The sequence below is a fragment of the Leopardus geoffroyi genome, chromosome B1 (genome assembly GCF_018350155.1).
Source record: "Leopardus geoffroyi isolate Oge1 chromosome B1, O.geoffroyi_Oge1_pat1.0, whole genome shotgun sequence".
Classification (NCBI taxonomy): Eukaryota; Metazoa; Chordata; class Mammalia; order Carnivora; family Felidae; genus Leopardus; species Leopardus geoffroyi.
The window spans coordinates 150,187,603-150,211,244 of NC_059327.1; the positions used below are offsets into that span (position 1 = coordinate 150,187,603).

A 23,642-nucleotide genomic window follows, 5' to 3' on the forward strand; every position below is an offset into this window, starting at 1 on the left:
GCTTAAGGTCCTCATACCTTACAACTTTTTCATTGAATCAGCCCCAGAACTGCTTACTTAAATTGAAATTATTCATCTCTCTACCACTCTGCTGCTGTATTATCCTACTTCTTTCATCATATGAGTTTTCTTCTCAAAAGCATCCAATGCTTCCTTTATTTTTTCTATCATGTCCAAAGTCAGCCATGGTCTTTGGTGTTCTTCATAGTCTAATCATACTCTAACATATGATCTTATTTTCTTCCTCTCATATAAAACGTGCAAATTCATTGCAGCTTTTTCAGTTTTACACACATTCCTTCTTCTTTGAGTTGCCATTTTCCCTGAACTGAATCCTTTCCACTTCAATTCTAATGCAATTCATTCTTCAACACTTAGTTCAGATTTAAAGTTTTCCATATCCTTCTCTGCTCATTGTATCCATTATTTATCCTTTCCTATTCAGAACTTCTGCAGGACTAATATTTTATTTTTTTGACATTGTATTTTGTATAATTTATTTATTTTTTATAATTTACATCCAACTTAGCACATGGTGCAACAATGATTTCAGGAGTAGATTCCTTAAGCCCTTACCCATTTAGCCCATCCCCCCTCCAGCAACCCTCTGTTTGTTCTCTATATTTAAAAGTCTCTTATATTTTGTCCCCCTCCCTGTTTTTATATTATTTTTGCTTCCATTCCCTTATGTTCATTCTTAATTAAAAAATAATAGAATCTTGGGAGATATTGTAACCTACTGGTAAGTTAGACTTTTAGGGCTCAGATTCTAGTTTCACTTATTAGCTATAAAATCATAAGGAAATTGCTTTTTCAAACTTCAGTTTTCTAATCTGTATGATAAAAATTATATTTCCTAGGATTATTTTGAAAATTACATGTGGATTTAATAGACAACTCACACTAGGTGCTCACACAAATTACCTGCTTCTCTTTGCATTCTCATCATTATTTTTAATATTATCACTACACCAGTATCTCTGCATTCAGAAAGGGCACAGCTTAAATGAAATTATAATCAGGGTTGAGTTTAGTGCTAAATAGTTGAAAAATAATGACATATAGAACACTGAAATGGAGTGAGTGGAATAGTAAGTAGATAGTAATGTCTTTTTGTATCACAAATATCTTTGAGAATGTAATAAAAGCCTTCTATTACCCCCTAAATGCACAAGTAGTGTTATTTTACATAGGATTTCAGAGCAGTTGAGCCCTATTTGAATCTTAAGGTTAAGATTCAGGTTACTAATGTTGAAAGAACAGGAAGAGAAAGAGAAGCCAGAGGTCATGAAAAGATCTTTCTCACAAATAAGAAATTGTGCTAAAACAATAGCTCCAGAATCCAATTCTCCAATATTTCCTTTAAAATGCTAATAAACAAATCTTATTTCAAGGACCATCATTTCAGTTTTTAAGTATGATAATGAGAACTTTATGACGATTGGCTCTTAAATATGCAAAATTACCATGTTACTCTCACTTTTTTTCTAACAATGTTAGTGCCTCATTATTTTTGACTCTTACTTTTTTCTTTTTTTTTTTTTACTACTTCAGACTCCAGCTAAAAGCTTCTTATTTTTTTATGGATCAGTTTATTTTTATTTTCATTTATTTGGGATCAAGATTTTCCCATAGTTTCCATTAGAACAGTTTTTTAAAATTCTAGATGTTTATAAATACTGACTGACATCACAGAACTGATCTTTAACAAACGCTATAAATGGTAGATGTTCCAGTTAATCTTAAATTTTGCCCTAGTGTAACATATAGATTCAAAAAGCAAAAATGGGCAGTTACTGGTAAAGAGAAATACTGCTTAGGGTAACTAATATGCACTTGGATCTTTTATTATGAGATTGGAACTTTTTTAGGACTTAAAATCTAGTAGGAAAATTAAGTAGCTTTTTTAGAAGTTAAGCTACAGTAATTTAATAATTCTCACAGTAAGTCATTGACATGTTGAGTATATATGTAAAAACTTGTGGGTTTTTTTTTTAAGTTTATTTACTTATTTTGAAAGAGAGTATGTGTGTAATTGGGAGAGGAACAGAGAGAGAGGGAGAGAATCCCAAGTAGGCTCTCTGTGCTCTCAGCTGGCAGGCGGTGGGGCGGGGGGAGGGGGAGGTAGGTAGTGCTCAACCTGAGCCCAAAATCAAGATTTGGACACTTAACTGACTGAGCCACCCTGGCGCCCAAGATTATTATCTTCCATGGCTTGTGTTTCAGCCGGAAGTAAATGCTGACATTGTGCATTGGCTCTCTTGGACTGCTCAAGGTTTTTTACCCCCACTTGCTGCAGCAGTAGGAGGTGTTGCTAGCCAAGAAGTATTGAAAGCCGTAACAGGAAAGTTTTCTCCTTTGTGCCAGTGGGTAAGTTTTGTATTTCAATATTTTTATAGGCTTGAGATTAAATTTTCCACCCATGCAGTGAATGTTATGAATTAAAATATTAATATATTATAAAGGTAACCTCAAAATATATTTTTGATGCATTAGTTAGATGTGATACACCACCAAAATTTAACTCTCTAATTGAAACTGACAAGATTATTGGTTGAGGCTATTGGAATATAACCCAAAGTTGTATTCTAGGGTTGATTTTTTTCTCATTTGTGAGAGTGAAGGAATGAATTTTCTACCCTTATACTTAGTTTTCCAGTATGATCAGCTTAGCATTCAAGGACTCTCAGGACTTTTAAACAGTTGGATGGAATCTTTAGGCACCAGAAATCTTCAGAATCCTTTCCTAGGTTTAAACTCTAAAAGTAAAAGCATAGGAATGGTATAAGTTTGAGAACTATATAGGTAAATACATCTTAAGAAGGAATAAAAAATTATGCTTTTGTTACCGAAAAGAATAATTGGCAGAGGGTGTCAAAGGATACCCTTCAGGCCCTTTCCTTTTGAAACACTTTAACATTTTGAATATAACATTTATCTTTTTTTATGTTTTAAAAAGTATCCATATAATGCTATTTTGCTGTTGAATTATTTGATTTATTTTAGTACAGAGTACAAGTTCAATTGTAAATGTCTGGTTTAGATACAACTGTTAAGTATGTTACTAATGTAGATTCTGTCTTGTTATAATTAAGTAAATAACCATTTAACTAAGTTGAAATATAGCCACATAAGTTACTTAAATGGAAATGAGAGTGAATTCTTTTTTTAATTAATTTCAATTTGTTGTTTTTGTTTTAATACTAAAACTGTGGCTTTCTAGGTCATTTCATCTGTGGTATAGATTTGGAGGTGAAATTTTCCTTTTGTTTGTTGAAATTAGAATATACCATTTTTAAGATGGCTAAGTGACATGAATCAAATTATATCTTTTAACAGTTCCTTCAGGTTTAACCATTGTTTTAATGAAGTAATAATACAGGAATGTGTACTGTATAAAAATCATATTTTTTAATGTATTAATCTGTTTTGGCATTTTTATCATTGTTTTCCTTAATGACTATTAAATACCCATGGAAGAGAAAAACCAATTTTTCTAGCAATTTAAGGTTTATACATAGTAAGTTGTGTTTTTGTCTTCTACTTTAAAGTTGTACATTGAAGCAGCAGATATTGTCCAATCCCTAGACAAACCTGAACGTGAAGAATTTCTCCCACGGTAATTCTGAATTTTTTCTTTATCTTTTCTTTCTCTCTTTTATGTTTATTTATTTTGAGAGAGAGAGAGAGAGTGTGCGAGCCAGGGAGTGACAGAGAGAGGGGGAGGGATACAATCCCTAGCAGGTTCCATGCTGTCAGCACAGAGCCCAAAGCAGGGTTCGATCTTTCGAATCGTGGGATTATGACCTGAGCCACAGTCAAGAGTCAGACACTTAACCAACTGAGCCACCCACGTGCCCCTTTCTTTCTTTTTTTCCTAGTTGAATGTTTGTGAGAGGTAACTAGGTTAAAAGGGTTTGTGCTCAAATATGCATTTGTCTTAGATGTCTTTTCTTGTAACTTATTGACTTCTACAGTCATTTTTTCCTCTACTTAGAGGTTATTTTAAGTGTCAAAAGAATGCAATATCTCTTTACCATTTTATAAATAATGAATATAATGTTTTAAATTGTACACCATGATAATAGTTAGCATGCAAAACACCATTCTGGAAGCACCTGGGTGGCTTAGTTGGTTAAGCGTCCTACTCTTAATTTCGGCTCAGGTCATGTTCTCGTGTTTGTTGAGATAGAGCCCTATGTCAGGGCTCTCTAAATAAATAAGTAAATAAAGTCAAAACAAAACAAAATACCATTCTGAACTTAGATGAAAATAGATGCTCTCTGCAACTTTTATATTGACATCAGTCATTCTTCATCTTTTTGAGTCAAACCTCTGAGAAATAAAAGTTTATGGATTCATTCTACCCCAAATTCATATAATCCAAAGTTCTTCTTTCAATTTAAATGTGTTAACAACTCCAAAGCTCCTCCATAGACTTCTCTAGGAACCTTTATTAAAAATTCCTACCTTGGAAAACTGTCTTTTCTAGATAAACTGAAGTCACCTTTACATAAGTCATTTGAACATAGGATATTAAATCAAATGGAAAAGAAAAAACTGATTTCTTAATGGGTTTTTTTTCCTCCTTGAAATAAGACAATTTTCCTTTAGGTTGTCAGGAATTCTAGCGTATCCTATTTAAAATATACATTAAATTTGTATTAACAGTAGTGAAACTAAACAATTTTTTTTTGTCTTTCTGGTTTTTGATATATATTATTTTCTGCAGAGGAGATAGATATGATGCCCTACGAGCTTGCATTGGAGACACTTTGTGTCAGAAGCTGCAAAAGTTGAATATCTTCTTGGTAAGTATAAATAATGATGAGAATAATAAGTAGTACAGTCAAACTCCTATTGTGTACCATCAAATTAACTCATTAAAGCAAATTCGAGTCTTGAGTGAATACAATTCCTAAAGAGTAGACATTCAGTAAAAGTTTAAGACAGGAGTTTGCCAATTATTGCCCACAGGCGAAATCCTGCTGCCTATCTTTGTAAAAGGTGAAAGATTTATATGGTCTAAAAAAAATCCAGTGTACTGCTGCTGCCTGTTTTTGTAAGTAAAGTTTCATTGGAACACTGCCAAGCCCGTTCATTTATATATTGTTTGTGGCTTCTTTCATGTTATGATAGCAGAGGTGAGTAGTTATGACAGAAACCATATGGCCTACAAAACAGAAAATATTTATCTGGCCCTTTACAAAAAATATTTGCCAATCCCTAGTATAGAAACAATACATTTAAAATTAAAATATGAGTATGATAGTTTGGAAATTAAATGATTTTCTAGAAATACATTAAAAATTAGGTTTGGGATATTTTTCCATGTTTTAAAATTTTTTCTTACCGCATGAAGGAAGATGTAGGTAAAATCTGACTTTCTTAAATGTCTTGGTGCATTAGCAGGATATCTCTCCCTGATACAAAAAAAACTCCTTTTCTTGTCATTTATGGGTTTTTTAATTATAGTTCTAAAAATAATTCTAATTTTTAGTAATAATTTTTTAAATAATGTTTTGAATGTCCGCAACTGTTGCTAAGCTTTTACATACATATAGAAATTCTTAGAAAATCTCCATCAAATGAATTTTGAAAATTATCTGTAAATAAAAAATCTTTTTCATTAAAATGCTGCACTGATATTTTGTGGTATTTGTTTCTATCTCATAGAAATAATGAGCTCAACTGTTAGCTTTTGTTGGAGTGTCTTCTGTTTAAAGGAAGTGTAAATACTATGCTTTTCTTTACTTGATTTATATATTTTTAACTGTACCAGTTATAATAGTATCATAAATTAATTAAAGTAAAATGAATCGCAGATATTCAAGTTATTTTTAAAAGTATGTATATATTATAAATTGTCATTTGAAGTAAGTTTAAGATGAAATTTCTCTTTAGTTAGTAGTTTTGGTTTTATTTAATCGGTTATATTTCATTTTTCTTCTCCATAGGTAGGATGTGGAGCCATAGGCTGTGAAATGTTAAAAAATTTTGCTTTACTTGGTGTTGGCACAGGCAAAGAAAAAGGAATGGTAAGACATAAATCCTTGAGGGGCTCCCGGGTGGCTCAGTCAGTTAAGTGTCCAACTTCGGCTCATGTCATGATCTCACGGTTCTTGAGTTTGAGCCCTGCATTGGGTTCTCTGCTGTCAGTGCAGAGCCTACTTCAGATCCTCTGTCTCCCTCTCTCTCTGCCCCTCCCCCACTCTCTTTTAAAAATAAACATTTACACCAAAAGATATAAATCCTTGAGAGTTAAATTTTTAAATTTCTGTTGCTGCCCACTTTTTAACTATATTTGACTGCATAGAGCTGAAATACTGATTTCTGAGGAGAAAGACTTAAGCTAGAAATTGAAAGATTCTGATTCTAGCCTGACCACTGTTCAAAAGGTATGTGACCCTATGGCAACATATTTTTAATTCTCTGTTCCTCAATTTCTTTCTCTAATACTATGAAACCGATATATGTACTTCATAGCACATAATGTAATTATGAAGATCAAATGTGAAAGGGCTCTGCAAACCATAAAGCACATTAGAATTGTTACTATTTCTATTAATATTTCTTATTAATTATTAGATAAATCTTTAAGATAGAAGAAGCTAACATTAGAAAGTGGCAGAGTTCTCAGGTATAGTTTCAATTAGTGATTATCAAAAGGAGAGGGAATAATACAAATTTCGGTGTACAATTTAAATTCTAAAGGTGATAAATGTGAGTTAATTGGGTAGCCATGTCTTATATTTAAATAAAAATATGTCACTGATTTTGTTTTGCCCTTAAGATATAAACTAGCTTCCCAGAGTAGTGATTTATCATAGTGACTAACAGTAAATAATGAAATGGCTAAAATTTGTATACTAGCTCACATTTTATAATTTATAAAGCCTGGCTTAATATTCTACTTAAAAAGGGCATTTATTACTATCACAGTTATAGGCAGATGTTCTTACATATGATATTATTCCTGCTTTGCATTTCCTAAGTTGTGTTTCACAAACCACTATTCTTTAAAATCTATTTCTTTAAAAAAAAAATCTTGCTTACCTAAGTTTGGGAATCACCTGAATACCTTAACTCCTTGGAAATTTATAATGCATAATGCCTGTCAGCATATAAAGATCAGGAAAAGAATTCCAGCATATAAAGGTCAGGAAAAGAATTGTAGTAAACAAACATACTGACTTCAGGTAACAAAAAGTAAGTTAATGTGCACAGATCTCTATCTTACGGCAAATACATAGACTCGCTATATAAATTACTCTTTTTTAAAAGTGTTTATAGATGTAGCCAAACTAAGAAGAAGGAAAGAGAAGTCCCTAGGAACCAAGAGAGAAATTAATTCCTGAGCTAAACCTGTGATTATTCATAAGTGTTTCAATCTTGAGTATGTCCAAAACATTAAATAGAGAAGTAACTCGTGAGAAACTGTTAACTAAAAGCACGTACCACACTGGTATATGGAATCCAACATTATATAAAAATTTATCCAAGCAGAGTCATGCCTGGGTGGCTCAGTTGGTTAAGCATCCGACTCTTGATTTTGACTCAAGTCATGATGTCATGGTTCATGAGATCACGTCCCGCATGAGCTCTGCGCTGAGCCTCCTTGGGATTCTCTTTCCCTCTCTCTCTCTGCTCCTCCCCTGCTCATGTACACACACTTTCTCTTTCAGTGTAAGTAGATATTTGTTTTCTAAAAAATATTTCTTAAAAAAAAAAAAAAAAACTTTAAGGAGAGAGATGAATGTAACAAATAAGACCATTAAAATCAACAGAGCTCTGACTAAAATAAATGTAAAACTGCATCATGGTGATACCTTAACACCAAGAGTACATAGAACTGTGCAGAGAAATGAACATCCATTCAAGACAATTCACAATAAAAAAATGACAATCCACTAGAAAAAAGGCACCACTTGGAAGAATAATCAGCCAATGAAAACAGAAGATTAGCTAAGAACTGTAGATAACAGGAGTGCTACAAATAATAGAACAAACAGGGGTGCCTGGGTGGCTCAATTGGTTAAGCGTCCAGCTCTTGATTTCAGCTCAGGTCACAATCTCACAGTTAGTGAGTTTGAGTCCTGCATCAAGCTCTGTGCTGACAGCGTGGAGTCTGCTTGAGATTCTCTCTGTCTCAAAAATGAATAAACTTAAAAAGATAATAATAACAGAACAAACAAATGTTAAAGTTTGAAATGACCAAAGGTGAAAAAAAAGAAAAAAGAAATAGAAACATGAGGGGGCGGGGGGAAAGCACTAAGTTTTATAAAAAGCCAGATAAGAATTTCTGTATAGTCCAGTGAACTTAAAATTCATATATAGCTAAAGTGAGAATTGATGAATAGAAGATACGCACCCAGAATGTAGTGCAGAAAGATACCTTGTTTTAATGAAAGAAGACGCATTTGCATGATCCAACATAAGTATAATAGAACTTTCAGAAAGAGTGAAGATAATGAAGAAGCAATATATTCCAAGGATAATGACAAAAGTTTCCAGAGTTAGAAACAGTTGTGTTGAGATTGCAAAGGTAAACTGGTCACCAAATCAAAGGCAAAGATTAAAAAAAGAGATTACCGTATAGATTTCTCATCAGCAATAAATGCACACCTAAAGATAGGAAAGGGTATCTTCATAATGTAAGGGAAAAGTAACCTAGATTTCTATACCCAGCTAAATTATCTTTCAAGAGAAGTAAAAATAACTGACAAGTGAAATGATGAAAGGTTATCACTTAATTGATTCTCATTGAAAGAACTATTAGATAACATGGACAGTGCATAAAGCAAGGGTAAGTAGTGGCAGCCTTTGTCAGCCTTCTCAGATTTAAATAAGCACTGAGGGTTTTTTTAACCTTTAATTAAAATATTGACTTTGGGGATGGGATGATTCAAAATAAGTAAAATGCTGTTCATTGATAAGGAAGGTGGAAGGGAGATTTCAAATATCCTGATTGTTCAGGAGGAAGACAGAAATTGTCATTAATTTTAGATCTTAAGTCACATGTGCATGTGAAAATTTTGGGTGTAACCACATAGAAACAAATGTTTAACTTCTGAACCAATTCAGTGAGGAATGAAGGGGATTGGAATTAAGGAAACTTAAGCCAAAAAAAAAAAAAATGGAAATGGATGAAAAGTGGAGTCAGGGAGGAGGTAGGAAAAAAAGGCTTATATCCGTAATCACAATAATTATATATTGATTAAACTTATTGTTAAAAGACATTTTCTGTCTGGTGCTTTTTTTTTTTCTTATTTAAAGGAGATACTCTGGGGCACCTGGATGGCTCAGTTGGTTGGGCATCTGACTGTATCTGACTTTGGTTCAGGTCATGATCTCACAGATCATGAGTTCAAGCCCCATGTGGGACTCTCTTGTCAGCACAGAGCTGGCTTTGGATCCTCTATATCCCACACCACCTCCCTTCCCCCAGTTGTGCACGCCTGCGCACACACTCTAAAAACAAATAAATAAACTTAAAAAATAAAAGACACACTCTAACACATATAGAAATGTTGAAAACAACCCCCCAAAAAACATATATTCAGGAAATACCAGTTGAAAGAAAGTGAATGTGTTTGTGAACGTCAGTCAACATCTAACATCTTAAACACACTGGAGAAATACTGCTTCTAGTCAATTTCGTACAAATGCCAACTTAAGTGACAAACGCATTATCAGTATTTTTCTGAGTATCTTGGAGCTGCTTTTTTTTCATCTTATTCCTTGGAATGTCTGCAAACTTTTTCTTAAAGGACCAGATTGCAGCTCTTCTTGACTTGTGAACCAAGGGTCTCTGTCACAACTACTCAGCTCTGCAATTATAGTGTGACAACAGCCATAGACAATACTTCAAACAAATGGCATGACAGTGTTTCAACAAAATTTATTTACAAAACCAGGCAGCCTGCCTGCACTGTAGTTTGTAGACCTCTGCTTTAGCAAGAGTTCCTTTCAAATTGGAACATGTAAGCATTCTTTTCCAAATTTGTTGCAATTTAAAACAAGTATGTTTAGAAAGAAGAAATATGTTTAACTCCTCTATGGCTAATCTATTACATGTTTCTAAAATGTGATGGTGATGTTTTAGTCTCCATTTTGTCTTGAATAATTAGAAAAAAGTTTTGAACATGAATTGCCATCAGTTTCAGCTGTCTTGTTTAACATGTTCCTGTGCTAAACATTAATTATAGTTAAATATAGTATAAAAACATTAGCATTGGTAACCATTGGAATATTTGTATTATAACTTCTACCACCTAAAATAATTAGCATAATTGTTTTAGTCTTTCTGAGAAAAGCAAAATCAATTTAAATTTTTCTCTGACGTGATTTCAGCTTTTTTCTTTACTTGATACTAGGTTACAGTTACAGATCCTGACTTGATAGAAAAATCCAACTTGAATAGACAGTTCCTGTTTCGTCCTCACCACATACAGGTTTGTTGCTACTGTTTCAAATTTAAATAATCTATTGTGTTCCACAAAAAAGAGAGTTTGTTTTTTTATAAATAGAAAATTGCACTTGAGCAAACCTAATGTGTTTTTATTTTATTAGAATCTCAAATTATCAAACAATGGGAATGACATTTGGGGAAAAATATAAAATTATTTTTTAATATAAAAATTGGGTTTTGCATTGATTTTGGATATAAGATGTAAGTTGTAAATCATGGGCAGTATGTTTTTCATTTTATAATCAAGGTGTATGTACATATGTAATCTTAGAAACTAAGCTTTCAGAGACAGATTTCCTAATTTAAGGTTTTACTAAATCACACATTTGGCACTCTTTTTTGGAAGGAAGGGGAGTCTTTATTACCAAATAGGTAAAGTTTAGCACTTAGAATTTTTTGCTCTTTGATCTTGCTTGACTATTTAATTAACATCCTCTTCATTGTAAAATATTCCTGGTTTTCAGTCTTTTTCATAGAGATCAAAATATTCAGTCAAGAAAAGAAACACTTTAGGCAGTCAGGCATATTTGCTTTTTCTTTAGAAATGTTTTTGCACTTTATTTTTCAATAGCCCATTGATAATCTTGGTAAACTAAGGAATGTCATGAACAGAAAAGTAATAACTAAAACAGATGGCATAATTAACCTAATTGCCTCACCTATCCAAATACAAAAAAAAAATTAATAAGGTCTGTCAGGAACCAAAATATATGTCACAAAATTCATTTATTTTGTGCATTTTACTTACAGAAGAACTGTTAAAGTCTGTTTATTCTTATTTTACTGAGTTCTAACAAAGTTTGTAATTTGCCTACATGCTTGACAGCACTGAGAAGTAAATACCTGTCAAGGGGACTCTCTTATAAAACTAAAATGTATATTATTTCTTTAATATTTCCATCCAGAAATAGTAGTATTTTTTAAATTTTAGTACTAGTGTGTTAACTTTGCATACCTCTGAGAGCTCATTTTCTGCAGTTAGGATTTCTAATATTTCAATGAATTCACTGTTCTTATTTTTTCTAGGCACATTTCTAGTTTAAACCTTCATATTAGAAGGAATTGTACCTTTAATAACTGATATTTTAAGAACTCTAAAGAACAATAGCTATAAAATAGAGGTTGTTTAGATTTCCATTAGTAAATTGTTAATTATTCAGACTAATATGGATTGTTAAATGTACAATGTACAATGAATGCAATGTCCACAAACCAAAAATGAAAGCTGGTCTCATTACTCTCATGTAAAAAATGTAAGTTCTGTCATGGCCTAGCTTTTCTGTTTAATATTTATTATTTCTGTTTTTGTTTGTTATTTGTTTAGAAACCTAAAAGCTATACTGCTGCTGACGCAACCCTGAAAATAAATCCTCAATTCAAGATAGATGCACACTTGAACAAAGTATGTCCAGCCACTGAGGCTATTTACAATGATGAGTTCTATACTAAACAAGATATAATTATTACAGCATTAGATAATGTGGAAGCCAGGAGATATGTAGACAGGTATGTTCTTGAAATACGGATTCATAAAAATTGCCTTTTCTTTTGTTATCACTTCTTTTCCACACCTATTTATTGAAAAGTTATCCAATTTCCTGATTATTCTTTGTATTTCTATTGTAGTTCTCCTTGAATCCAAATCCTTTTTATGATTTCCCATTATACCTAGGATAAAATTCAAAATCTTTAACATGGCCTAAATGTTTTTTGTAGAGTGTCTGCCATTTGTCTATCACTCCAGCTTAAAATTTACCTATTTGCTGGCTCCCCTTATTCCAGCTACACATTTCTTCTTTGAGTTCTTATAAGGCATCCAACGCTTTTTCACTTGAGAGTGAGAGTACATTCTCTCGTTCAGACTCAGGAAATTGTTTACCTTGTTTAAAACTCCTGACTCCAAATCTGCCTACTTTGGTTTATTTTCACATCCTTTCAGTTTTAGCCTAAATGTCTTTATTCAAAGAGACTTTCTTTAATGACTCAATTCTGTAGATCCCCGTATGGTAATCAGCATTTGTTTTTTCCCTTATAGTGTTTATTTTTATTGATATATTTAATTAATATTTGTTAGCTCACTAAATCATTTATTAAAGGACCATTTATTTTCCCATCACTGTATTCTCAGTGCCCAACACATTCAGTAAATAGTTGTTAAATAAGTAGATGAATGAATATTATGTGTATACCTTACTAATTTTTCTTACATCTTTATATGACTCTTTAATGTTACGGCTCTAGTTGAGCAAATTTATTAAACGGAGGAAAATTTGCCAGTCTAGAGTGTAGTTAAAAGTTTATTGTCTTGGGGGCGTCTGGGTGGCTCAGTCAGTTGGGCGGCCGACTACAGCTCACGTCATGATCTCAGCGTCTGTGAGTTTGAGCCGCGCATCCGGCTCTGTGCTGACAGCTCAGAGCCTGGAGCCTGCTTCCGATTCTATGTCTCCCTCTCTCTCTGCCCCTTCCCTGCTTGTTCTTGGTCATTCTCTCTCTCTCTGAAAAATAATAAACATTAAAAAAAAAATTTTTTTTTAAAGTTTATTGTCTTGGGCAGAGGAAGGAAGAATAAAAACTTTTAAGAAATTAAAGTGTGTAGAAAATAGGTATTGTAAGTTTAAAAAAAAGGAGGTTAATATTGTTTGGGATAAAGAGAACACTGAGAAGATATAGTAAGACAGAACTTATAGTCCAAAAATAACCAAGGAAGAAATAGACATTAGCAAAGAGTTAACCTAGAGTAAAAAGAAGTTGAAGCCCAAAATCTAGTAAGAAGAGAAAGAGAAGAAATTATCAGATTGGACAACAGAATTTGTGGAAGGAGGGGGGATGGAAATGATAAATGCATTGTTTGGTGGTAATGTATCTGTTTCCTAAGATACTACGCTCACTAAGTGATCAGTGTGTGAAATGACCAACAGAAAGTGGTAAGATGTCCTGTGCTTACATTGTTATTGCTCACTTAAATGTTCGTTACCTATTATCTTTTCAAATAGCCGTTGCTTAGCAAATCTACGACCCCTCTTAGATTCTGGAACAATGGGCACTAAGGGACACACTGAAGTTATCGTACCTCATTTAACTGAATCCTATAATAGTCATGTAAGTGAACCAATTTTGCAATAAATGTCTCTTATCTCATTTTTTTTTCTCTTCAGTCAGAGATTTGATTTATCTTTCCTAATGTGTCCATTCTGTCAATAATTTCTATGCATATGTGCATGTGTATTTTTTAAAATACAGCTGAACTTAACCTTTTTAAATTTTCAAATTTTGTTTCTTGTCTTTCCACTGTCTTATTGTTATGTTTACTGTTTGATTTCTCAGAGGTGCATGATTGCTTTTCTCACAAACTTTGAACTGGTGACCTGTCCAAAATCTTAACTGAAGATCCAATTGCTCCACAGGGGGAGCCAGTACATATATACATAAAGAGATAGAGATATATAGAGATATAGTAATAATTTTATTTAATCTCTGCAAGTGATTTTGATATACTGCCAAAATTGAAAAACTCTGGCCTAGGAAATGTAGGCTTTAGGATTTTAAAAAAGATCAACGCAGGTTGTAAAATGGAAAGAATAGTGTTGTTGTTCTTTTTTTAACAAGTGTAAAATCACTGTATTTAATAGGTAGGTTTGCTTTAGTAAAATTATTAAACATTTATAAAATTTGTTTTCCCATTTACTCTTATGAAATAAAGTTTATAGTAAAAACATTATAGTAGAAAAAATTTAGAAGCTTAATTTGAAGGAAATTACATGGAGAAAATTATGAGGTCATGTTGGAAGATTTTCAAAGTAGAGAAGTCTGTAGAATTCTAAAAGTTCCCTTGATTCTGTCATTGTACCACATTTTTCCCTATATTCCACATCGTTTCCTATATTCTCTGGCTTAATACCCAGAAAAAACAGGTTTCTCTTCTGGCTTCCCTCTTTGGTTTATAAAACATTTTATGGTATTTCATAGCTCAACAAACTAAAATATAAATCTCTAAGTGAAAAGAGACAAAGTGTGTCATTTTATAGTGGTTAAACCAAATGTACCCTGTAATAGGATGTGGGTATTTTTTCATTGGTATATTTACCTGAGACAACATAGGCATTTGCCGTTTCTTTTTTTTTTTTTTTTTTCTGAAAGTATTTCTTAAATTTTAATTTTTTATCTTATTTAAGTTTTCGTTTAAATTTCAGTTAGTTACCATACAGTGTAATATTCGTTTCAAGTGTACAATATAGTGATTCAAAAATACCATAACAGTCCTCATCACAAGTGTACTCCTAAATCCCCATCACTTCTATTACCCATCCCCCCACCCCACCCCCCTCTGGTAACCATCAGTTTGTTCTCTGTAGTTAAGAGTCTGTTTATTGGTTTGCCTCTCTCTTATTTTTTCCCCTTTGCTTGTTTGTTTTGTTTCTTAAATCCCACATATGAGTAAAATCATACAGTCTTTTGTCTTTCTCTTATTTCGCTTAGCATAGTACTCTGTAGCTTTATCCATCTTGTTGTAAACGGCAAGATTTCATTCTTTCTTATTAGCTGTTTATTTAATACACACTTTCTGCAAGAAACTATACCAAGCATCAAAGACATAGGATCCCTGCTCCTAAATTTTTTTCTCCATGGAGAAACAAACACATGGTATACTGAGCACCTTTTTGGGGATTCTTGAATTACTTTTCAAAGTAGGGAATGTTGGGGAATATTGTAAAGTTTTCAATGTCACCCTGATTCTTGGAGGACAAAAATTAATTATATATGGAAGTCTGCCTGTAAGTACTATGTGGTACCAAATAAGTGCACAGATAATAAGTTATAATAGAATTCATGTTTTTTGTTACGTTGCTATTGACAGATGATTAAGTGTCAAAAGAATCCAGTTTTCCTCTTATTGCCTAGGAGAAAGAAGATATAAAAACGTTGGATTCATTTTGTTATTTTTTTAAAAATTTTAATGGTCTTAAAATACTCAAGTAAATTTAATCAATAAAAAATTGTTGTTGCCTTTCTTAACTATCTGTTGTCATATTTTATAAATTAGCGGGATCCCCCAGAAGAGGAAATACCATTTTGTACTCTAAAGTCCTTTCCAGCTGCTATTGAACACACTATACAGTGGGCAAGAGATAAGGTAATAAAGATCTTTTTTTCAAGAAATTTTTCTTTGAAGTGAATAGAAGATTATCCAGTTTTTAACTTTTTTTCTTTTTTTCCCCTTACATGTAAGTTTGAAAGTTCCTTTTCCCATAAGCCTTCATTGTTTAACAAATTTTGGCAAACCTATCCATCTGCAGAAGAAGTCTTACAGGTAAAAATCAATACATTTTAATATAATGTCAACACTGTCTCAGTGTAATCTTATTTGCATATTGCCTACAAATAGTTTATTTCACCTCTTTAAAAAACATCATTGTGCATGAGGAATCTTGACATTAGCAAGTCACAAATGACTTTTTTGTAGTTTGTATGAGCTATGTGGAATTGCCATTATTTGACCATGTTTGACCCACAAAACAATTCATATGCTTCAACCTAAAAAAGATGTCATAAAAATGATAGCTTTGTGTAATAAAACAACTTGTTAAACTGTTTGAAAAAAACCCAACGTGAATTCTAGTGAAAATTTTGTGAATGGATGGTAGTGTTAATACTCCTATGATGAGGGCGACTTTAAAGGTATTTTCTTACTTTTCTTTATTCCTGCACTAAACAGACCAACTTTTTAGTATAAAGTATTATTCATAGCACTTCTTTTGTTAGGTACATATGTAGTACTAATAACTAGCAAGACATAAGGATAACTTGTCAGATGAGAAACTCTACAGGTGAAATTTCATGTACTGTCTTTTCCCATTCCCCCTCCAAAAAAGGAGAGAAAGATGGAGAAGAAAAAGGCAGGGACAAGGAGCTCACAGTGAAAAAATTAGTCATAAATCACATGAGCTGGTACTTCAAACTTTGGCTAATACTTCCCAGGAATGGGTGTGTGTGTGTGTGTGTGTGTGTGTGTGTGTGTGTGTGTTTACTTGGAAATATACTTACTTTGCTTTTTTTTTCTCTCTAGAAGATACAAACTGGACACAGTTTAGAAGGCTGTTTTCAAGTTATTAAGTTGCTTAGCAGAAGACCTAGAAACTGGTCCCAATGTGTAGAATTAGCAAGATTAAAGTTTGAAAAATATTTTAACCATAAGGTAAGTATGCATTATAAAACATTAAGAAGAGATATTAGCTTGGCTCATTTAATTGCTACCGAATTAATTTCACTGGACCAAAATGTCTACTTTTTCTTTCAGGAATCTTTTCAAAAAATAGTAAGTTAAGTGAAAACAAGTGCAGGGCACAGAACTGATTTCTCTTTGAGTGTTAAAAGAATACACTTAAACTCCATCCATTGGTTTGTCAGTTCTGCATTTAACTGATCCTTATCCTTCTGTGTGCAATATTGGGTTTCAGATACAGGTTCTTTTAGAAAATAAGGAATACATTTTATTAGTAGTCTAAAAGAAGTTTGTTGTTCAGAATAAAGCAAGAAATTGAGAAAATAGATTCAGTCAGAAATTGTGTTGAATTTCGCCTTGCCCATCCATATTCAAAATCACATTTTATGTCTGTTTGGTGTCTCTTTCCTCATTTGTAAGATGGGGATATTAAATTGGTGTGTAATTCATATGGTAGTGTGAGGATCAAATGAGTTAATACCTGTGAAGCATTTTGAGTAGAACCTAGCCCAGAAATGCTTACTATTAGCTGTTATTCCCATCCCCTATTACTTGCACTTGCTAGAATGTGTCCTGCCTTCTCTCCTGAGCCTCTCCCCATCTTCAGGCCCATACCTATCAGAATATAAAGTAAGGTAATCTTTTTTAAAAAAGTCTTTAGATTACATTTATCCTTGCCTTTCCCTTCCTTCTTTGCTACTTAGAAAAGGGGTCTTATACTTAGTGTTGCTACTTCCTCTTCCAGTTAACGTGTCTTCTTTCCCCACTCCTATTCAAATTATTTTTACCATTATAATCAATGACCTCTTGTCTCAAAATCTGAAGAACTCTTTTTAGTCCTGATTATCTTTTGTACTTTTTTAAAGCTTTTTTCTGGAAAAATTCTACTGTAGAAAATAGAAAAAAAGGTATAATGTAAACTTCATGAATCTGTCACCGAGGTTTAACAAATTTTGTTAATTTTGTATCAATTTGTAGATAATCTTGTTTCATCTTTATACCTCCCCAGATGGTTTTGAAGCAAATCTCAAACGTCATTTATCATTTCTAAATACAAAATGCTGTATATTTTTACCGGTTTAATTTTTATTTCAAGGATTAGCCCTTTGAAAGGAGCATAATGGTATGTAAAATATGCCACCTTTTGTGTAAAAAGGTATAAAATACAGGTACCTGAGTAGCTTAGTCAGTTAAACGTCCGACTCCTGATCTCTGTTCAAGTCTTGATGTCAGAGTCATGAGTTCAAGTCCGAAGATGGGCTTTGTAATGAAACCTACTTTAAAAAAAAAAGGAGTAATGTATATTCATGTTTGTTGTGGATGCAAAGAAAAAAAAAAACTATAAGTATTGATTAAAAAAAAAAAATAGCAGTAGAAGTTATTCCAGGTATAGAGGGCCGTGACAAGACAATGGACAGAGGGAGTATAAGAGTGGCTGGAAACTTCACTGTATATCTTTTTGTGTGTTGAGATTTTTTTTTTTTTTTTTTTTACCTCAGATAATGTTAAGTAATGATTTTTTTAATTGATTTTTTTTTCTTTAGGCTCTTCAGCTTCTTCACTGCTTTCCTCTAGACACACGATTAAAAGATGGCAGTAAGTGTAACCAAGTGTTGAGAAGAACAATTAATATAATTTATTACTGGATAAATACAATGAAAATAATATTTGTGTCTTGTTTTAGGTTTGTTTTGGCAATCACCAAAGAGGCCTCCATCTCCAATAAAATTTGATTTAAATGAACCTTTGTAAGTATTTATATCCAGCTTTATATGCATCCTTTGTTGTAAATTTCTTGACTGAGTATAGTTTTACATGGCAGGGTGAAACTTCAGGCTCTTTAAGTGTTAAATTAGTGCATCCCTGTTAATCTAAGAGTTAGCTCATTAGTCTGGCCAACAAAGCCAGCCACAGCCCTTCTCCCCCACATACGTGAATCTATTTATTTACATGGTAAAATAACTTCTTTATTTTTATCTTCTCTAAAGTGGATCCGAAGTGTTACCTCTTTGACTTTATCCATAAGAAAAAAAACAAGAAATGACAACAAATGTTTTCCTATTATATGAAGCCAAATTTTAAAAAACTTAAGTTGTATGTTAAACATTGAGCCTGTTAACCTTCCTTTCAACAAGTAACTCCATTTAATTTCCTCATCTGGTGCTTATGTTAGGCTTCTAGTCACCTTACCCTGACTGCTTCTCCTGTAAAACTTACTTTTGTTTTTACCAAAGTCACTTGCTTAAGTTGAGCCTAATGTATGCTCTTTAAAACCAAATTTCTAATTTTTTTATGAATTAAAGTGAATTTTCTTTCACTAGTCTAATTTTTCTACTTTTTGCCCCTCCTCTCCTGAATATTACTACTTATGAGGATAAATAGCTAATGTTTCTTATAGCTTCTGAAATGCTTTGGTCTAGACCAGGACCTCATTGCCTAACTTTTAAATATTCCTGTAACAAAAGTTCTGTGATTATTTTCTTCAACATTTCAAAAGACTATAGTTTTTGATGAATTAAACACCTTTAAAACTGTGCATTCACACTTTGCTTTATTTTTTATTTCAAAAGGCACTTCAGTTTTCTTCTGAATGCCGCAAAACTGTATGCTGCAGTCTATTGCATTCCATTTACAGAAGAGGTAAGATAACCTTCAAGCTCTAGCAGTGATACAAAACCAGGTAAAAATTAGATGATCTAGCAGCTAATTGCATCACCTACATTCATCTTGAACCATTTAAATATTTTTCTGCTTCCAAAGGTATGAATTCCATTTATTTATTTATTTTATTGAGTCAACATTTATTGAGTATAACTTTGTGCAGGGAACTTTATAAAACAATGATGAGATAGTCTCTGACCTCAGAGCACTCAGTCTGATACAACCAGTCCCAAAATTACCTTTTTAAAATGAATGGAAAGAACTAAGATTTCAGGTTTGTTGACTAATACGTAATTTTTCACCCATACCACCCCTGCCCCCCCCAGCCTTTATGGATGATATTTCTATAGAATAAAGGTAAATGTCACAAATAGATGTGTTCTAAATAGTCAGATGATAAATTACTCAAATATTTTAGTATGATAAAGGACCTTATTAGTCCAGAATTTTTTAGAATTCAGAATTTTTAAAAACGTTTGTTGATAAAATTACTTTTTAACAAAACAGGACTTATCAGCAGATGCCCTCTTGAATATTCTTTCTGAAGTAAAGATTCAAGAATTCAAACCTTCCAACAAGGTATGTTTAGAAATTTATTCACTCAGCAAATAGTTATTGAAATTTTACTAGTGTCAAGTCCCATTCTCAACCTGGAGAATCCCATAGTAAACAAAACAAAATTCTTGCTGTTATGGATGTTATATCATCTAATGGACCAGAGGCAGACTGTTAAAAAAAAAAAAGCTATTACATAATATTACAATAGGACTTAGTGCTAAGAACCAAAAATAAAACAAGGAAAAGAAAGGATGATGAAACCGGTTTCATTTTATGTGGGATAAAAGGGGAAAGCCTCTGTGATATGGTAACATTTGGGCAGAAACCTGAAGGAAGCGATAGAGTGAGCCATGCTATTACGTGTTGAAAGAATAATGCACATAAGCAGGAACAAGTTCAGAGAAAGGCCTTAAAAGATTTGAAGGCCAGGATTTTTCTGAAAGAGAATATTCAAGAAGATTGGTAGACAGATATGAGAGATACTTGGGGTTATGATAAGTACTTCATGATTTATTAGGAGATAAGCCAGTGGAGGATTTTAAGCAGAGGACGCAATCTGGCTTATATTTAAAAGGCTGACTCTGTCTGTTGTGTTAAGAATGATTGTATGGGACATGAGAAAGGAAACATGTAAAGCTATTAGGAGGATATAGGCAAAAGATGATGGTGGTTTGATGAAGTAGTCGGTAACAAGTAAGTTACAATAAGATTCTGGATTCTGGTATATTTTGTAGTAGCCCTGACAGGATTTGAAAGGGATTGGAATTAGAGTGTAAGAGGAAAAAAAGATTGTTTATTTTTTTAATTGAAATAAGAAGCACAATTAATAGCTCCAGGTAAGGAGAAGAAGTTTAAGGAAGTTTGAGCAGAGGAAAAAAAGTGTGAAATAATTGTTCAGGGCGATGGGAAAGTCAGAGAATTTTGAGTAGAATTTTGAAACAGCGCTGAGGATGCACTTAACGTTAGTCCACTTAATGTATTACATTCAATGTGGCTGGCGAAAAAAGGCATTTAGTTGCCTAAGTATTTTTTACATAGTCATTGTATGACTTTTTGTATACACTCTAAAAATCATCCACAAAACAGTCTTTTGTTCCCCTTACCCCCTAGCTATATTGGAAAATAGGGAATCATGATTTCCTCCCCATAAAATTCAAATAGGAAATGGTGTGTGCAGTCTTCTAGTCTGCATTTTTATTTTAGAGAAAAGGAAAACTTATAGCTGTTTGATTTTGTACAGTAAATGGGTTTGCTGAATGAAATGTTCATAACTTGTAGTTTATCAAGAATAAAAGAACAGGGAGGTAAACAGAATTCCTATATAAAGAAGCTTCTGGTTATGGAATTAATAAGTCAAGGGAATAAAAGGTACAGCATAGGGAAGATAGTCCACAATACTGTAATAGCGTTCTGTTGTAACAGATGGTAGCAACACTTGTGAGCACAGCATAACTTATGGAGAAGTTGAATCACCATGTTGTACACCTGAAAGTAATGTAACATTGTGTGTCAACTATATTCAAATAAAAAAAAATTTTTTTAAACAAAAAGAATGTTCCTAGCCCGCATTCCTAGTGGACAGAGCTGCTAGACAGAAGCCAAAAGAATTATGTGTCAATAACTTTTCTGGTGTTAATAGCCCTGCAGTGTTTTGTGGCTTCAGTTGCTTCTTTCTATACCAGAGTTTTGGTGTAATAAATTGTCCTGAGCAATTTAGCTACATACAGTTTTAGTTTTAACATGAATTAATAAGCTTTTCACAACTTCTTGAAGCAACTCACACTGAAACTTCAGAGTCTGGCACTTCTAGTTAACAGATGCCAAAAATATCAACTAGTTACTCTGACAAATAAAAGTTTCTGCCTCCTTAACTCTTTAATATTTCCTAAATACTTACAATAATATTTAATCTGTAAAAACACAAGTTGAATGTATAAAATACAAAGAAATAGTATTTTTAATTAGTGATGATGTAGATGGTTTTTTAGTTTGAAAATACGAACTTTACTGCCCTTGTGGAATGTCTAATTAGTAATTTCTTAAAGATAAATTACTTGCAAGTGCTGCTCTGAGCATGCACCTATATGAAGGAAGACATGGTCTTTAGGAAAGAACCTCTTGTCAGCAATCAATGAATATTTAAAGAGGCCCATTTTATATATTTTATGATTTATTTAGAGACAGAAAACGGCTCTGCACTAGTTAGAGCTATGCAATTTTGTTTCAAGTAGATTTGTCAGAATCACAGACTGTTGATTAATATTAACTTTATTTTGCCGGGGAATTTTAAAAGGGATCCATATGAGCTCAGATCTTATAAGCTATTCAGTAAATATTTTAATACTACCAAATTTGTATTAGATATTTTGAAGTTCTCTCTGTGAACAACATAAAGATCCCTGTTCCCTGTTTGCATGTCAATGTGAGCAGATAGATAGTAAAACAAATACATAAATAATATTATTTACTAACAGAAGGTGTAAAATACATTGGACCATAATAATTAATAATGTGACTAAACTATACAGAGGGAATATCTTCTGTGTGTGATCTGTTTAGTAAAACAGATCTGGTAATCAAACTTAGATATGATAACATTAATGATAATGTATGTCCATGTATTTAAAGGTTGTTCAAACAGATGAGACTGCAAGGAAACCGGAGCAGGTTCCTATTAGCAGTGAAGATGAGAGGAACGCTATTTTCCAGCTAGAGAAGGCTATTTCATCTAATAAAGCCACCACGAGTAAGGGGAAATCTTTATAAAAATGGTTTGGACTGGAAAGAATTTTTATTTTCACTAACTCCACACCCAAAAGCTTATGGGACTAAATAATAGCTACAATATTAACGATGATAATTGAATTCGTGATCATATGAAAGTCACTGTTGATCTTTAACTGTGACTAAATTCATTATTTTTTTCACCATTGCCCTACCCTCATTTGCTGAATTGTAAGTCTGCTTTATTGTCGTTGTTCTGATTGTTTTAGTCCTTGAGGTTGTACTGTGTGATTCTTTTTTTAATGTTTATTTATTTTTGAGAGATAGCGTGTGTGCACAAGTGAGAGAACGGCAGAGAGAGAGGCAGAGGGAATCCCAAGCAGGCTCTGCACAGTCAGCATGGAGTTCTATATAGACTAACACTTAGACCCAATTAAGTCACTAGGATAAAAACTATAGACAGATTTCTTCTTGGCTTTTTAGTCTTTATAGTTACACACAGGGAATACATACAATCTGACCTAAATGGTTTTAAACAGAAGGAAACCAAACTTTTATTCCTTAAAAACAGTCATTCGCTCGTGGATTTTAGACCTGCTCACCATCTTTTATTTACATAAATCAGTAGTTGCCAAACTTTCAGGATTGTTGTGCACAGACAGTAAAATTCAGGGAAAAAAAAAACATCCTAGGCTAGCCACCTGTTTATCCTGCAAATAAAATATAGATGTGTTAATTTAGTAATCACAATTCTGGAAGAAAACTTACTTCCATTTCTTACTTTCTCATTTCATAACATATCAAACTACACCTATCTATAGAATGATTTTTGAGAACCACTAATGTAGAAATATTTCAGATACATATTTTTATTGGATTAACTAATCCTATTCTTAGTTATCAGAGGCAAAATGTTTCAGGGTAATATTTATGGAATCAATTTTTGAATAGTACCCAATGTTAACTGTTTTAATCATAAACAACAGCAGATATGGTACATGGCTTTCT

At 32.7% G+C, this 23,642-nt stretch overlaps 1 protein-coding gene across 2 annotated transcripts in view; it reads left to right on the forward strand.

Moving 5' to 3' along the window:
* UBA6 (ubiquitin like modifier activating enzyme 6) overlaps positions 1 to 23,642 on the forward strand; it is a 90,337-nt gene that overhangs the window by 55,833 nt on the left and 10,862 nt on the right. For both annotated transcript variants that reach the window (XM_045473874.1, XM_045473875.1), the window contains 15 exons: positions 2,227 to 2,370; positions 3,552 to 3,619; positions 4,733 to 4,811; positions 5,958 to 6,038; positions 10,377 to 10,454; positions 11,796 to 11,977; positions 13,465 to 13,570; positions 15,513 to 15,602; positions 15,699 to 15,779; positions 16,536 to 16,664; positions 18,236 to 18,287; positions 18,376 to 18,439; positions 19,262 to 19,331; positions 19,860 to 19,931; positions 22,539 to 22,656. In XM_045473874.1, coding sequence (XP_045329830.1) covers positions 2,227 to 2,370; positions 3,552 to 3,619; positions 4,733 to 4,811; positions 5,958 to 6,038; positions 10,377 to 10,454; positions 11,796 to 11,977; positions 13,465 to 13,570; positions 15,513 to 15,602; positions 15,699 to 15,779; positions 16,536 to 16,664; positions 18,236 to 18,287; positions 18,376 to 18,439; positions 19,262 to 19,331; positions 19,860 to 19,931; positions 22,539 to 22,656 — 1,414 coding nt within the window. The remainder of the gene's footprint in view (positions 1 to 2,226; positions 2,371 to 3,551; positions 3,620 to 4,732; positions 4,812 to 5,957; positions 6,039 to 10,376; positions 10,455 to 11,795; positions 11,978 to 13,464; positions 13,571 to 15,512; positions 15,603 to 15,698; positions 15,780 to 16,535; positions 16,665 to 18,235; positions 18,288 to 18,375; positions 18,440 to 19,261; positions 19,332 to 19,859; positions 19,932 to 22,538; positions 22,657 to 23,642) is intronic.